At 43.3% G+C, this 16,906-nt stretch overlaps 1 protein-coding gene across 1 annotated transcript in view; it reads left to right on the top strand.

Annotated features, from left to right (window-relative positions):
• Positions 1–12: 12 nt before the first annotated feature.
• RASGEF1B (RasGEF domain family member 1B) overlaps positions 13–16,906 on the top strand; it is a 44,359-nt gene continuing 27,465 nt past the window's right edge. Inside the window, exons 1-2 of the mRNA XM_025201978.1 lie at positions 13–1,787; positions 15,166–15,348. Of these exons, the coding sequence (XP_025057763.1) occupies positions 15,172–15,348 (177 nt within the window). The 5' untranslated portion in view covers positions 13–1,787; positions 15,166–15,171. The remainder of the gene's footprint in view (positions 1,788–15,165; positions 15,349–16,906) is intronic.

Genomic DNA, 16,906 nt, shown 5'->3' with positions numbered 1-16,906 from the left:
ATTCAAACCCTGGCTGCAGGAGTGAGTCACTGTTAGATGGGAGCTGCCAGTGCTGAAGAGCAGTGGTTTCATTTCTGGCAGAGACAGAGCTGGTTTTTGAAAGCAGGGCTGGAAAAATATCTGCAGTTCCTCAGTAGGAGGAAACCTCTTGCCTTGCCCCCTCCCCCCCCGAGTCTGGGAAAGCCCCCTCCCAGATGAGAGCTCTAGGGAGAGTCTGGAATCAGGGAAAAATCAGTGCCAAGTGTACTTGGCGATGGCTAGGAGCGCAAAGTGCACTAATAACCAGATAGCCAGGGCGTGCTCGAAAACCCTTAGCATGTAAGTTGATTGATCACAACAACTGAAATGTAGCTTAAGTTGATGGATTGGAAAGAAGCACCTACTTCTGTACCGGAACCATGCTTCTGATGCAGTGATGAGCGACTGAGGTGGTGTTCAGGAGTGTGTTTCAGTCATTGTGTAAAAGAAGCATTGGTTTGGGAGCCTTTAACCCTTGGTGGCAGGGGAAAGGAGATAGATGCTGGCTCATCAGATGTCATAATACTGGTTATTGGAACATTTAGCACTGGCTACCTTTCAGTTGTGTTTGACACTAACAGCCTCTTCACATTACCTGTTTTTGGAAGCACTCCTGTGGAAACCAAGTACAGCATGTCAGGCTGTCCTGGTTCACTTGTGCCCCAGCTTAATTTGTCTGTGGCTTTATTCCACTGAGGCTATAAAGAGACTACTTGTTTTATGATCTCTATAATGAGATGCCATTATGAAGTTAACAAAAGATGTTATTGATGAACACCTACGTGTCAGTCATTTCAGCCCTGGCTGTGATGTATTTTCTGTCTGATTTGTTGTTTGTGGATGACAGAAGGGAGAGGAAAGGTAAGATAGGAGCCATACCCTGATGCGGATGAAAGTATGGCTCAGTCTTGCATTTTGGTTAGGAATGAAGCTGGTGCCTGTCACATTTTCATGCTGCTACAGTGTGGATAATACCCAGTGTTCAAGCATGGTTGAAAGAATAGTGTTGGTGGGACCCTTTGTGTTCATCTCTGTATATTGGAGGTGTTTAGTGTCATGTTACAACTGTGATGAGCAATAACCAAACCAGATGCTAAAAGCTCAGTGTAGCTTGATTTTTTTTAAAAGTGCTTTTGAAGTCGGAGTGGTTTCTGCTCCTACTGATCAGCAATGAAATTTTTATTTTCACTTGTCTTTTCCCCAGAGGTGTTGAGCACCTGCAGTTCCCATTGACTTGGACTGGCTCTGCACTTCTTAATGTGGGTGTCAGGGGTCTGCTTTCTCCCTGTAGAGGAGGCCGATTGATAACACACTTTTGTTTCTGACACTTCTGCTGTAGTTAAGGCTCCAAAGTGGTTTTTTTTTTTTTTTTTTTTTTTCTTTTACAACCAGGAAGGCTTAAGAGCCCTCTGGTATCTATTTAAGCTTGGATTCAGTACACAAGGAACAGCCATAACAACATTCCAGCCAGTACTGACTCAGTCTGACTCCTAGGGAGTCTGAAAGCGCAAGAAAATATTCTCGGCATTTTCTCAAATGCCTTAGGAATGTGACAGCCTATAGGAACCGGGTTTGCCCTTGCGTGTCTTGACTGTGGGCTGGTTATCCTTTACTACTGTTTTCCTGTTCGTTCTGTCAGCGTAGTCACAGGAACAGTGGTTCTTCCCTCCCACTTGGAAGCAAGTGTAGCAGTACTGCCAGTAGTACTACAGAGGAACTTTATTTTAACGGACACGCTTGGATGTCTTGGATCTTCTCAGGATAAAAAGGTCAGCATTTCTGTTTTTCTATTTTCTGCAAAAGTCTCTCTGCTGTGTTTGAGAACACATTTATGAACTTCAGGGATGCCTCTGCCCACACTAGTTCCCTCCCCCTCAGTTATTTTATTAATGTTGGGCTGTTCAATCTACAGTCCTGCATTATGGAGAAAATCTGCAGAGCTTTGAGTTTGGGGAATAGTTGTTTGCATTTGGATGAATTCTTGATGAGGTAAATTTAGGGCTCTGTATGTGTGCATGGCACTGTACTGATAGACAGACCATTGCATCTTCTAGACACCTGCAAATGCATCTCATTTGGTGTAAGTGCAATCTGAATCGTTTAATCAACCGGCATTGGAAACAAGCTTGCAAGCAAATGGTCGCTTCTGAATATTAAATGCAGTAATGATATTATGTAAATCGTAGGCAGAAGGGAAAGAATCAAGCTCTTGTCACAAACTGTCACTAAGATCTCCTTTATTGTTGCTGCTGTGAGGAATAATGTTAAAACAGCTAAATGGCTGTATTGCTCCCTTGGTCCTTCCCATTTGCTAATTAAAATTATAGGCATGTTGAGTACCATTTATGGACCTTCCTGTATACAGCATAGGCTTCCTGGGAAGTTACGGGACAATTACCACATGAAACCAGATGTCTGGTATCCTTGCTATAAGATCTTACAAAGAGCATCTGCAACCTTTATTGAACTCAGATAGGTTTGGAGCTGATTAGCTCTTCTGATCTTGGGTAGTCTTCACCCCGCTGAGAGGCTCATAGCACCCTGGTTCCATCTGCACACTAAGGCATATCCAAGATATGATTTAAAACAGCCAGAGGAAATGTAGGTGACTGAGATGTATAGAGTGTGGTGGGGTTTTTTTGTGAGAGAAGGCTTGGGGCCAGAGGCCAGGTTCCTTCCATCATTGAAGAAATATGTTTATCCCCCACAAACTATGTCATCAGTTGACCCTTATTTTTAAATATTCTGTACAGAGATCCTAGTAGCCTGTGTTTGATGCTCATTTCACAGTCCAAGTTGGTATGTGTTGGTTAAATGCTGTACTTGGCATGTATTGACTTAATGGGTGTGATTGTTTAAAAAGGCAAGGAGACTTTGATCCTGATGAATTACTAAGTGCTGGGATCCACCTTCTGTTGAGCATGGGAACTGCTGCAGTGGGAACAGAAGCTGACAGAAGCCAACTGATGAAGCCCGTCAGCAAGCCCTGTTCTGTGCAGTTTAAGATCTTGCCTTGGTTAGGAGAGAGAAGTGTTTTGGGGTGTTTTCAATCGGACAAGCTCACACTGTGTTTCCATTGTGTTCAGTGCTGTTTTCTGTTGAGTTACCATAATCTATCTGGTTTGAACCGACTGCATAAAAAAGTATATCTCGCTACCACCCATGACTTAGCCCAGGGGTGGGCAATTATTTCGGGCACAGGGCTTACTGAGTTTTGGCAAGCCATAGAGGGCTGCATGACAGGCAGCCAGGGGCAGATAAATATTAATTTTCTAAATTTTTTTGGGGCCCTGTGGGCCGGATAGAATGGCCTGATGTGCCACAGCCAGCCCATGGGCTGCATTTTGCCCATCCCTGATTAGTCTAATCGGAGACTAAAATTTACTGGATGAACTTCAGCACTGGTATAAACTAACATATTGGAAGAGATCTGATGGAATTGTGCCGCCTTTTCTGCAGCTGAAATGGAACAATTCTTGCAGACCTTTGGCCTAAATACAGTTTGGGTTTATTTTGTTTTGCTTTACTGATATAGCTCAGCTTGTGGGTAAGATGATGATTTTTATCTGAGATAATTATATGAATAAGGGTGGTATAGTAGAGGGGGAACCCTTATACTGGTAGAAAGGTACCTTCCACCACTGTAACCTTTTTTCCTTTCAAGAATAAGTTATGCTGGTATAAACCTCTCATAGTTGTAATTTATATTGATATTGCACTGTATTGATCAAGAACATTTTAAAGCCTGCCTAATGCGGGGTGAGGGGAGTGATTTATGTTCATTATGTTGCTTTACTTCCCATAAAACAAGGCAGCAGTCTGTCACCCATCCATCCTTGGAAGTTTTCAAGAGCCAGTTAAACAGACATTTGGCTGGATGGTTTAGCAAGAGATGATCCTGTCTTGCACTAGGAGGCTGGATTAGATGACCTGGTGAGGTCCCTTCCAGCCTTACTTCCCTATAATCCTAAATGAGAAGCTTTGCTCTGAACCAGTCCTAGCTAAGACTTTACAGACAGTCTTTTGCATAAATGCTGTCATTACATCCTATTACAAGTTGCAGTTGTGAATCATAGATTTCATAGACATTAGGGCTGGACGGGACCTCAGAAGATCATTGAGTCCAGCCCCCTGGATCGTGGAAGATCATCGAGTCCAGCCCCCTGCCGCAGGGGCAGGAAGTCAGCTGGGGTCACAGGATCCCAGCAAGATAAACATCCAATTTTTCTCTTGAAGGCATTCAGAATAGGTGCTTGAACCACCTCTGATGGCAGGCTATTCCAGGCCTTGGGGGCTCGGACAGTAAAGAAATTCTTCCTTATGTCCAGCCTGAAACGGTCTTGCACGAGTTTATAACCGTTTGACCTTGTCATCCCTTGGGGCGCTCTGGTGAACAAACATTCCCCCAGATCCTCGTGAACACCCCCGATAAGCTTATAGGTGGCCACCAGATCGCCCCTGAGCCTGCGTTTTTCCAAGCTGAAGAGTCCCATAGCTCTCAGCCTCTCGTCATAAGGTCTGTTTTCCTGACCTCTGATCATGTGCGTGGCTCTTCTCTACCCACTCTCAAGCTTCTCCACATCCTTTTTGAATTGTGGAGCCCAAAACTGGATGCAGTACTCCAGCTGTGGCCTCACCAAGGCCGAGTAAAACAGGAGAATGACGTCCTGGGATTTACTTGAGAAGAATATATGATTGCAAGCCAGCATTTTGCTTGCTTTACTAGCTGCAGCATCACATTGAAGGCTCATGTTCATCTTGTGGTCAATTGTGACCCGCAAGTCCCTTTCATCTGTAGTGCTAGCCAGCATAGCACTGTCAAGCTTATAAGGATGCTTCACGTTTTTCCTCCCAAGGTGGAAAACCTTGCATTTTTCGGTGTTAAATGCCGAAATTATAGCCTGCCTTTCAGTTAAAATGGCAAAGGAGAAATGATGCCCTCCTGGAACGCATTGTAGCTGTCACAGGACTTGGACAAAGCATGTGCCAGCATCTAATTCACAAAGCAGTGTCCATCTCATTCAGTCAGTATCTCTCTTGACAGGTCCTGAAAGGTTCTCAGTCAGGTGAAGGTTAGAGCCTTACCCTGTCACTACTATGGCGCTATATGTGCGGGCCGGGAGCGACCCGAGCTCTTTTCCGCGCTGCACGCGGGCTGTGGCCAGCAGCCCGGGCACGCCGGGTCGGAGAGGGAAGGCCGTCGAGCTGGAATTAGGCACAAACGCGTAGCGGTAGTTTTAAAGATTGTTTACTTACACCGAGATGGCAGTGGTGCAGGCTGAAAACTTGCTTAAGTTGCGGTTACAGACAGAAAAGAAAACAAAACTCGAACCTGCAGGGCACGAGGGTACGTCGCAAGGGTTTTCAGCGATGGGAAGATAAACCTGCAGGACTCGAACCCGGGTAGAAGAGCTCTGAGATCGGTCAAGGATTCACATGAAGTTTGCTAGGCTCCGTGGGTCCTTCTGCTCCACACGAAGTTTGCTAGGCTCCGTGGGTCCGGTTCTTTCGCGTGCGGGAAGGGATACGTCTGGACTGCGCTCGGCGACGGGGAGAGGCTAGAGGTTGATCAGACCTCCGCTGCCTGCTTAAAATGCGTTGGGTCCATAAGGATCCTCAGCGCTTAGAGATCTTCACACAGCGTGAAGTCTCCTCCTCCCTTGTTTGTGGAGTCCTCCAACTTGGGCGGAAACCACTCAAGCCTCTTATACGGCTAGCAAGCCAATCACTAGCCGCCACGTGTGAATAATTTAGAACTGGCCAATAATGGGACTCGAATTAGCATACAAATGGCGGGAACTCTTTGCAACGAGCATTTCTGTGCTGCAACAAAGAAATGCACCCTGCAAAGAAAGCTTCAAATTGGCGGGAAATTCTCCCTTGCACCGGGGTTCTCTTTTGCAGCAGAAAACTCCACCGTGCAAGGAAGCTATAATTTAGCGGGGACAATTTAGCAGTGCCGAAGCACACAAAAACAAAAATCACACCCTTTGGGTTGTGACACTATATACCTTGAGCATCTTGTAACTTAATTGTGATACTTCTGTGAGATGCTGAAATGTCATTTCCCATTTTATGATGGTGGTTGTTAGGGAAACACAGGACAGGGAAGTTAAGTGACTTTGCCAAGGTCACATAAGGAGTCTGTGGCAAAGCCAGGACTAGAACTCGGCTTTTCTCTCTCCTAGGTCTTGACCTTCAAACTATTCTTTCTCCATTGATTGTTGGGTACTTTTGTTGGATACCTCTTTAATAAAACTCCTAGCTACTGCAACCAGGTCAGATTCACCCATGTAAAAAGGGACGACTTGAAAGGCAGAGCTCTTTCTGAACCTACTTCTCTGACTTGGGTGAGGCTAAATGCATCTTTTACAATGGGTTGTATCCACTGACTTAGCAACTGTAGCTGCTGTTGCTACTCTGACCTCCTATGACATCTGGGATATGAAGAAGTTTTGCTTTTCCTGAAAGGAATCTTCAAATTCTTCACTTGCATATAGTGGCAGGTAGTCAGTCTGTAACATGCGGGTGAAGAGGCAAGAGAGAGCTGCTTTTGTAATAGGTGGAAGGGGGGGAAAAAGTTAGTCTCAGGTATGCTAATCAAACTGCTGAAATCTTTTAGGTGCCTCTTTTGCTGTGTAGGTTAAATAAACTTATGGGTAGGATTCTTAAAATTGCACTGCAGTAGCTTGCTTTATTCCCAGCTGAGAGAGTTTTAAAACTCCCATTGACCGTACTAGCAATTGAGGCAATTCTGAGTACTTAAAAGAGAGAGTGAGGGGGGGAAAAAAGCCACCCTGCTTCAGTCAGTGAAATGAAGCTTAAGCCATGAGTAGATGATATTGTTTTCTTTGCTTTGAATATGCTTGTAGTTGTATTTCAAACTTCTGGGCTTTGTGGTCAGCAGTTCCAGGAGGATTCTTCTTCATGTTTTGAATAAAACCAGCAGAAAAATGGTTCTTTTTGCTTAAAAATAAAAGCAGAAGGTATGGTGGTCTCTAACTTGTGCATTCATCTGATCTTATGTATTTTCTTCTTAACTTAATGGAGGAAGATACCCACCAGCTGACACAAAGAACTTTCCTTTCCTCACATCAGTATCGGCTGTCACTTGAACCTTGCTTATGGCCAGGCAGATGATCCTCCAAACCAGAAACAGACCAAAAATGCACATTATGCAGTGTTAAAGGGACACTGGCAAGGTAAACAGTCATATATTAAAAATGGTCCCTTTCCAGGTTCTTAAAGCTGAAAGAGTGCCAACTCTGTACCTTCTGACTGCTGACAGGATACTTCTAACTTTTTCTCTTCTGGGAGAGTGAGTCTGTGGGTCAGATATATTTTTACTTTTATTTGCTTCTTGGATGTCCATGTCACTTTATTGATATGAAAAGTGCCTGTTAATGAAGTTGATATATCCTGGATTTGAGAAGGGGAAAGAGAAAGCAGAATTTGAGTGTATTTTCTTATTCCATAGTACAAGGTCACTGGGTTTGGCCCCTTAGCAAGGCATAGGGAATGTGTGAACTGTTCTTACTTTAAAGCAGGGGATCCAACTTCTTCATAGCTACTGTCCCGGTAGCTTGGCTGAAAACACTAAAATTATCTTGGTGTTTTTATGGCTCCAGCTTGAGGTAGCCTTCCTGTCCTTTTACAATACTACTGTACTCCTTCAGAGTGGTGCCTGCTTAGTAGCTCAGTCTTCCCTCAACCCCTCCTCCCATGCCCCTTTGCCAGCTGATTCTGGAGAAGATTATTAGGTGGAAGGGGAGAAAAAGAGTACTTTGTGGGTGTCTCTACATGTTCAGTTAATGCCCTGTAATTACAGCACATTAAGTTTAGTACCTGTAATGATGGGTACTAACAATGCACTGTAATCAGTGCTACAGCACATTGGTACAAATGAATGTTTTTTGTGATGCTACTGTGCATTAGACTAAATCTACCGTGCATTAGCACAGGTTTTGCCTGCTGCGCTAATGTGCAGTGGAAGTAGTCTTCTGTGCGCTAAGTGTCTCATGTAGATGCACCCCGTGACACTTGACCTTGGGTCTGTTGGGTAGAATTATACTAGTCCAGCAGTGACAGAAACTGTTGTTCTCTTTTTCCTCCTACTTCAGCTGGCTGATTCTGAGTAATTTAGGTCATTCTTAAATCTCATGGGTCAGTGACTTATGGCTGACTCGCCCACGCACACGTGCAGTTCAGCAATATATGGATTTGCTTCAAAAAAGCCATCTAAGAACTCTGCTTGGAAAATGCCCTGACTAATAAAGGGGCTGATTTCTTACAGTACCACAGTTCTGGAATGTTAATGACTGACCTGTACCTGTATATAAATATACCTCTAATCTCTTAATGCCAGGAATACTGAAAGTCCCCTTTTGAGTTTAAGAAGAAACATGATTTTTCCTCCAAGCTGAAGTTTCGATCTGCTGTGCAGCCCTTCCACCCCCTCTCTTCCCCATCTGTTGCCACCTGTTAGTGTTTCTTTCTGAACTAGTAAAAAATCATACAAGATTCCCAGTTCTACACTTTGTACAGAAATGAGCAGTCAGTCCAGTTAACCAGCCTGGAATCTTCCTTATTGGGGCTACAACAGGATTAAGGATCTCTGCCCTGTATGCTCAGATGCTTGTACACAACTGTATCTTGCTCGAGAGATTTTTTTTTTTTTTTTTAAGCCCTACAGGAGAGGAATGTTTTCAGGTTATATATAGTCTTAGTGTGTTTTCAGTACAGCTGAGGATGCGCCCATGTCTCATCTGACTGTAGTGTGACTTTTCTGTTATGAACATCACATGTCACCCTTGACAAATCTATGCCCTTTGGAAAATAAATTTCAATAAGGAATGGTATTTTGACATGTCCTAGTAGCATTGTACATAAGAAGTAACTATGCCAGTGACTTTTAAAGGGGTACCCTCAGCATCAAATTTTTGACAATTTTATACTGCACATTGAATTTAAACTGTAAGGGAAAAACACTTTTTTCTTTGTATACTTCAGTGGTTCTCAATCTCTTTAGACCAAAGCATGACTCAGAAATGCTAGCTGTAAGTTTTCACTTGTTTCTTGACTATGGAAAAGTAGAGCAATTCTTCTATTGACTTTATGGATTCCTATTTGAAATCCCTGGGTTTATCTTGTGCATTATGTGTAGGCATTTGCATGCCTAGGAGTGCTAATATTGCATGGCACCCTGTGGTGTAAGGATCTCATGGCACTCTAGCACCCTGGTTGAGAATCGCTGCCAAATTTCCTACAGCAGCTGGAATTTAATGCACAATACGCTGCCGCAGCATGCAAACACCGATACCATTAAAGTGGTGCAAAAGCATTTAGCCCGTCTTAAAGTGTAGTCCAAACACACCTCTTGTTTCATCTACACGCAGCTTTTAATACTCCACCCATCCAGGTTTACCTTAAACCAGTTTCAGCTATTTTGAAAGCAGTTTATGTGCACCAAACTTCTGTTGCGTAACAGATTTGAACTGCTTTCTTATCACGTATACCCATTTATGTGTAATTTGTGTCTCTAGCCGCATTGTTCAGCCATGTATAGAGTAGAGAGCAGCAGTTGGACACACACTGTAGAACGGTAGTGGGAGAGGAGAATTTTGGCTGTGGATAGTAAGGGAGGGTTTATTCCCTTTCATGAAATGTTCAACAGACTCTTTAACAGGCATGTAATACACATGACCACCTCTAGTTTTGTCCGGAAGTAGCATGGTCTATAGAATTTCAATTTTGCTTTCACTTGGTATCCTTTCAGGACCAAAAAAGCAACTACGCTGTAAAAAGAACTTTTTGTGAAAGTTGGTTTCTCTGGTTGCTAATGAAAGCATTTTGTTCTTGGTGGTATTGGAGCCTCCGAGAAAAGGCTTGCCACCTCACAAATGTATCAAAAACTTTTAAAGCCTTTGCTGGGATTTTCCATATGGAACAGCTGAAGGTTTTTTAAAGTTATCCACATAATTTCATAGCTGGAAAAGATGAAGGGGAACTGTTAGGACACATGTACATGAGCAGTGAGGCTGCTCCGATGCTCTGTAGTTACAGAGTGTTGGAGCAGACTCAATCCAGTCTGCTGGAATGTGGTAATTAACCACACTCCACAGTCTTGTGTATCAGTGTCCTTGCAGTGAAACATGGTGGTGGGGGCACTTTAACTAAAGCTTATTGAATGAGCTTTAAAGTGCCCCACTGCCACTATTCAGCACAGGGACACTGATGCATGAGAGATGCTCTAATTAAAGTGCCGCCGCCTCCCCCTCCTGGAGCACTTCTGTAAATGCCCTTAGTGTTCTATGGGCAGACAAGGTTCCTTGGGTGAATTTGATATCTTTTATTAGACCAACCCAAATAGTTGGAGAATAGTTATTAAGCAAGCTTTCAGGTTCAAAAACCCTTCATCAGGCTAAGGAAGTTTCAGCAGTTGGTGTGTGATCTTCCTGGATGGAATGAAAAGTAAAGAAGCCAGGGGCTGGGCTGGTATGCATACAAGACAGGTAGTCAGTGAAAATGTAGATTGAGGAGTCAATGGGAGAGAGAGAGGCAGGGGAGGTGGGGGAGAGAGAGAGAGAAGGGGGATGAAAGTGGAGAGATACCTGGGGAGTCGGATGTCAGGCAGGTCATAATGTATCATAAATAGCGTTCTACAACCCTCACAATCTCTTGCTTCTGCCAGTGCCACAGTTTTAGCAGGCCAGTTCTGGTTTCAAAACAGTTTTAAATGCCAAGAGATGTATAACTCTGAGAAGGGATAATGGACTGAATCTTGAAGTCACTTCAAGGCAGTATAAAACCTGTTTCCTGTATGGAAGGAGAGGTGTAGTTTTTTTTTTTTTTTGTGATTCCACCCCCCCACCCAGTATTGTAATGCATCTTCCTCTGGTTCATCCATATTATGGGAGCTACTGGTGCAACAGGAGCAAAGATCAACAAGTGTGCCACTCATTTGATTTCACTGATCAGGTTAGTGCTGGATTCAGCAGTGACCACCTCTACACAGACATAGGCTTGCCTTGTCTCTAACTTTATTTTTGTAGATGTGATATGCAGATGAGATGAAGTGCAGGAAAGGAAAACAAACAAGCCTGTTCTCTGTTGCCATTCAGCAACGGGAAAGAATTTGGTTGCTGCTGTAGAAGTTTGGATATGCACTCTGGTCTGTAAGCTTTATCTAACTGCTTTGAGTCTGCCAAATGAGAATTACAGTACTACAGGAAACTGTTTTTGATCATGTTTTCCAACTTTGGGCATTATCTTCATGACCATTAGACTTGTCATCTTTGTGGATAGACATTGTGGACCAAATTCTGCTCTGTTACATCCATTCATTTCTATGGCAATCCTAGAGGCAGAGGCTGGTCCTGTTTATACAGTTCCTGAGAAAGTTAGAGATAAAAAGCACTCAATTTGGTTCTGCTTCCATACCAAACACAGCAATGGAGGCAAGGAAATAAAGGACCCATGCTCGTCAAGCATGTCTAGTGTTATGTGAGTCATGCTGTTGGATGAGCTAAATGTATCCCCCTCATGCTTTGATATCATCCACTTTGTCACCTGGACAATGTGTTCTGTGTCTTATTTGTTTACATTGAAATCTTCATTGTCAGAATGTACAGCATAAGAACATCTCTTACTCCGTACAGCTTGATATCTTGTTAAAATAGAACTAAATAGTCTTTGTCGGACAACTTAGACAAATAGTTTAGGACCTGGACAAATGACATCATACTCCTTCTTCCCAGTGTATATTCTCCAATTACTGGACTTCAGGTTCCAGAAGAGCTGGGAGAGAAGGGTGTATATACAGTAACTGAAGTACATGTGTGTAAATATTGTTCACAAGTAACTTTTTGGTGATTTGTAAAAGGTTTTCTTTGTTTTGTTTCCTGGGTCTTTTTTCCTTCTTATTCTGTCAACATGGATTCACTCACTCGCAGACTCTTTTGCGTCTCAAGCTCTGTTCTCACTAGAAGATGCAAACCCTGATGTGAATTTGGCTCTCAGTGGAAGAAACAAAGGTGGTGTGACTAATTTTGTGGCGATTTGCCTTGTAATAAAAATGAGCAGCTCAAAATAAATCTCTTCTCCCTTCAGATGAAATGTACTTGCAGTCTTTCCTCTTCAGTATCTTGTTTAGGTAGATCGATACTTGTTGATTTTAATTGCTAGTGATGCAGGACTTGAGGTTTTTATCAAAGTGCTATTCTACCACCATGCTCTGATAAAATGAGTGATTGGAAATGCCTCTGCAAAGCCAAAATGTAACTGGAAATGAGAACGTCAACAGTATTGGTCAAGTCAATGAAGTTCTGCAAGGTTTTTTGTCCAAATCTTCCTGAACCTTGCTTCAAAATCTGATGGAGATTGACTTTTTGCCGAACCAAAATATAACTTTCTCAGTAGTTTTCGATCAGGCATACTTAAGTGGTCCTTGGTCTTTGAATATACTGGTATGAGTAACATTATTTATCTAGTATCTAGAATAGGAGTAGGCAACCCCCAGCACGGATGCCAGAGCATGGTGTGGCACGTATGACTTGGGGCAGACGGTGGGGAAGGGACTGGGGCTGCGCTGCCGTAACAAGGATCAGGCCCCCCGCAGCTCATCTGCCATCTATCCCTGGCACACCAACTTCTTGCAAGTCGAGCTTGTGAGTGTCTTTGGTACTCTGTCCAAAAATGTTTGCTGACCCCTGATTTTAGATCCTTCATGTAACTGGGCTTTATCCAGTTTGCGTTGTCTGTTTGTCTTTTCTCACCACACAAAAGACAGTGTAACACCTTGCTCAGAGTGTCACAGGAATTGCTGTCCCCTTTCATTAGTTGTTTTTGGTTTGTGAATTAGAGCTGAAGAAACCTTCAGCTGAAATGTACCAAAACTTTCCTGCTCTTGGGTTTTGTTACAAGGTTTAAGTAGTGATGTTTTGGGCAATATAAAACTGATTCCCTTGTCTCAGCTTCTCTTCGGTTTGTGCAAGTCCATGAATTGAGCCAAAACTTGGGTAGAAGTCTACATATGGTGAAAAATGCAGAAAATGTTTACCCACACCCTGTTGCCTCAGACAACCACATTTCAGCCACCTCTTCTCAAACTTCTGTTTATTTCTGAAATTTCGCTGACCTGGCAACTAGCTTGAAAGACAAAAGAGTCTTTCTCTTTCAGAGCATTTTATGTTTCCAAACGCTGCTGTGATATGGGCTGTATCGTGGACCTGCTGGGCCTGTATCATAATGGAACCTTGTTTTGCTGGAGCCCAGCACCTTGCTGTCCTCTGCTGTGGCACGTGTATTTTATTCTTCCCCGTCTTCCCTCTCAATTCAGTGTGGTGGAGAGAATCAAATCCCTGGCTGAACTAATGTGACTTTTCAGACAGGGAGCCTCCTCCCCCTTCTCCATTTTGATGCAAATATCTCTTGGCATCTCGAAGTGGGATTAGTGCAGGTCATGTAGGCCAGGAGCCTCTGTTCACTGTCCCTCTCTATCTAAGCAAGGGGAGTTTGGCTTTCTCTTATTGTTTACTTGCTGAATCCCTTAGTCTCGTGCTGGTTTGAATGCCTCCATTGTCCAGACATGCTGCCAGAAGCAGCAAGTCTTTGGCTCTGTGTGCAATGCATTATGTCCCCAGGAATCCAGCTAATAACTTAATAGCTTTTAGTCTCTGAGCTCACTCTGAAAAGTGCTTTGTTGTGAGTTGCAGAGCACACAGATGGAGAGAAGCTACTTATCTCCAGGCTGTCACATTACTACTTGTTCTTGAAATCAGGTGCCTTCACAGACTGGTGTTCACTGAAGACCATGTCTTTAAAGAGTTTCTTTCCGAATAGGATTTGACACAATGGAGAGAAAAGCAACGGCATCTGCACTTACAATGATAGCTCAGAGGCATTAAAGCTTTTTTCAGGCACATGCACACATGCTCTGCCAACACACGAGTGCAGCAGCCTGCACAAATTAGCTTCACAATTTGGACTCCCTTCCCTCCTAATTGCTGTGAGTATGGGAAGCAGCATGATCCCTTTCTGCATCTGATCTGTCTAATCTCAGACTGTGACTTGCTCATCAGCTCATACTACGTGGTAACTGCTACTGAAAGTAAATTTGAGAAGTCTGTGGTTAAGATTTTGGAGGGAGCATAACTGTGTTCAGAGAAGAAAACCACAACCCCTCTGATAGATATCAGCTTTTCGGTGAGTGAGGTGAGAGTTAGAGGTAAAAAAAATCGGAGGACTTTTAAATATGGTGCGCTAGAAAAAGCTGTTCGTTGTCATTTGCTTTTCCTGTCTATCCTCTTAACTTTGACTAAACTGCTGTATTGACTGATCAAGGATTTCTTTTTTTCTAAAAAGCTTTTATTTCTTCAGTCACTGGGATGCTATGACAAAATTCCTTTCTAGCTTCATTTTAAGCATATACAGATGAACTCAAGCCAAAAACCCCCTCAAGTCTGGATTTTGGACTGCCATAACTTTTCAAGGGTGTTCAGGACAGCTCCATTTCTGCTATTAGTTTAGATTGTGCATTCTTATTTTTGGTGTTGAGGGCCTGTTTACAAGAGTGTGAATGAAGATGGTAGAATGTTGCTCTAAATGCTTAAAGTCTGAAGTTTTACCCCCAGCAAACCATGCAGGTGTCTTGCTAAACAAGTTTTAACATGCCTCCATGACAGCAAAGGGCTCTCAAGGAGCTACAGGCAGAGTTAATTCTTTACTTGCTGGGTTTTTATATGTTTACACAACAAAGGGTTTTTCTAGATAGTTGTGATTCATAAAAACGTCCACCAGCTATCTTCCTTTTTCTTCTGAACCTCTAAGCTCCCTTAATTCATCCTATTTTTTAATGTTCCCATTTCCTGTAATCTTGCAAACAAATGACAAAAACCCAGAGCAGAAGTAGTTCACAATCATAAGCATAAATAGCAAGCAGCACCTATTACCGTTTGTCATTTTATACTAGGAATTCCTACAGGTTTAGTAAAATTAATCTTTATTTGAGATGATGGTATAATCTTTGTTACTCCGTGTGTGCATGTGTTTTTAGTGTGATGCTGTGATCCACTCCCCTTAAGCATCTAACATGCCTGTTGTGTTATACCTTGTGGTGACTTACGCCTGTCTTTGTGTGCCTTTCTTTAGGAAAGCATGCCTCAAACACCTCCCTTCGCAGCTATGTTTGACAGCAGTGGTTACAACAGAAACCTGTACCAGTCGAAAGAAGACAACTGTGGAGGACTGTATTACCATGACAACAACCTTCTGTCAGGGTCTCTCGAAGCCTTGATTCAGCACTTGGTACCCAACGTAGATTACTATCCTGATGTAAGTGTACATGTTTTTGGAAGTTAAGCTGGCTGGTCTGATGGGCCTTTTATAAAGTAAGAGTGTGGGGCACAGTGAAACATCGTGTATACCAGGAGCAATCGCCTCTAAAGGGGAACAAGTGAATGATTGCCAACTGTGGTCTAAATGGATTTGCTTTTGTAAGCCTGTGTTCAGCATGTTGTAACAAAACTGGGTCACAGAATATATCTTCTTGCTGTACTTCCCTGGTAACTGACCTCTCGGTGCCTACCAATGGTCTATTTAATCTGCTTCGCTGAAGACTCTCAAAGGCTGTCATTCCAGATGACTGCAAAGGCCTGTCCATGTAGGGGGCAGCATGGGAGGAAAGCATTTCCCAGCGAACTGTGTGAGAGAAATGGAAGCATTTGCCTTCTAGTATTTTTATTTTTTATTTTTTTTCCACCCTGGTGCATCCCTTCTTCTCATGGATTTTACAGTCACTCACTGAAAACCCCAGTGGCAGTGACAGTTCTGGTCCTCTACAATTGTCTGAGATATCAAACGGGTCCCTTTTCATCTTGACCAATTCAGAAGCTTCTGTCCAGTGCAGCAGAGATGTTTAATCTCTCCCTCCTGAAAATGAGAAACACTGGGGGATGCTGAGGCTAGATCACTATTTGTTGAAAGTGTCCAGCTAAAAATACACTTCTGCTTATATTTGACTTCAGTCAGCCCACCATTCCCAAGGGTGATTATTCACACACACACACACACACTTTGATTGGAGTTACTGAACCTCAGGACTCTACTAAGCAATTGATCATCCATGAATTCTTAATGAAAAGATTAACTACACAACTACTTAAATTATTCAGACAAGATGACATATTTTGGCTCTGTCACAAGCATAACAGAGTCCTTGCTGGAGTGTTTTGAACACTTCATTGCCTAAAATCGCTGGTGTGTGCACATGTATGCAGAGCTGACCTGAGCAGGGTGCGGGGCCTGGGGACAATTAACCCATGCAGGACCCTGCCCCCTCTCCGATCCCACATGTCTCAGGCCCGAAGAAGCTGCTGCTGCCATCTGCAGCAGTGGCGTTGGCGATGTGGTGGGGGTAGCAAGCCAATGGCAGCAGCATGGAGTTGCCGCGGCTGCTCTGCCTAGCTCTGTGGGGTCCCCCAAACTGCAAGGCCTGGGGGGGTCACCCTGATTCGCCCTCTCCTTCCCTCCACCCCACTCTCAGGGACAGCCCTGTGTGTGTGATGTTTTTGTTTTGTGGTAAGCTCAAAAACAAACTTGTCAAACCAGTGCAAAAAAGTCCCCTCCCTTCGTTTTGGTAAGTTGAGTTTTTTGGTAAATTGTGGGGTTTTTTTGTTTTTGTTTTTTGTTTTTTTTTGTTTTGTTTTCTGAAAACACTGAATCTTAATGGAATATACCAGCTGTGATGAAGAAACATGTTACATATTAGAACAAGGAAGAAAATGTGACGATGCATTGTGCAGTTGTTTTAAGCAGGCAGAAACAACACACAAAATTGCTGACACAGTAAGATTTGTGGTTTAGCAAGCTGACAAACTTGCTTCAGGTCATC

The sequence above is a fragment of the Alligator sinensis genome, unplaced genomic scaffold (genome assembly GCF_000455745.1).
Source record: "Alligator sinensis unplaced genomic scaffold, ASM45574v1 scaffold652_1, whole genome shotgun sequence".
Lineage (NCBI taxonomy): Eukaryota > Metazoa > Chordata > Crocodylia > Alligatoridae > Alligator > Alligator sinensis.
Note: the sequence above shows the minus strand (reverse complement) of the source record. Positions and strands in the feature narration are given on the sequence as shown.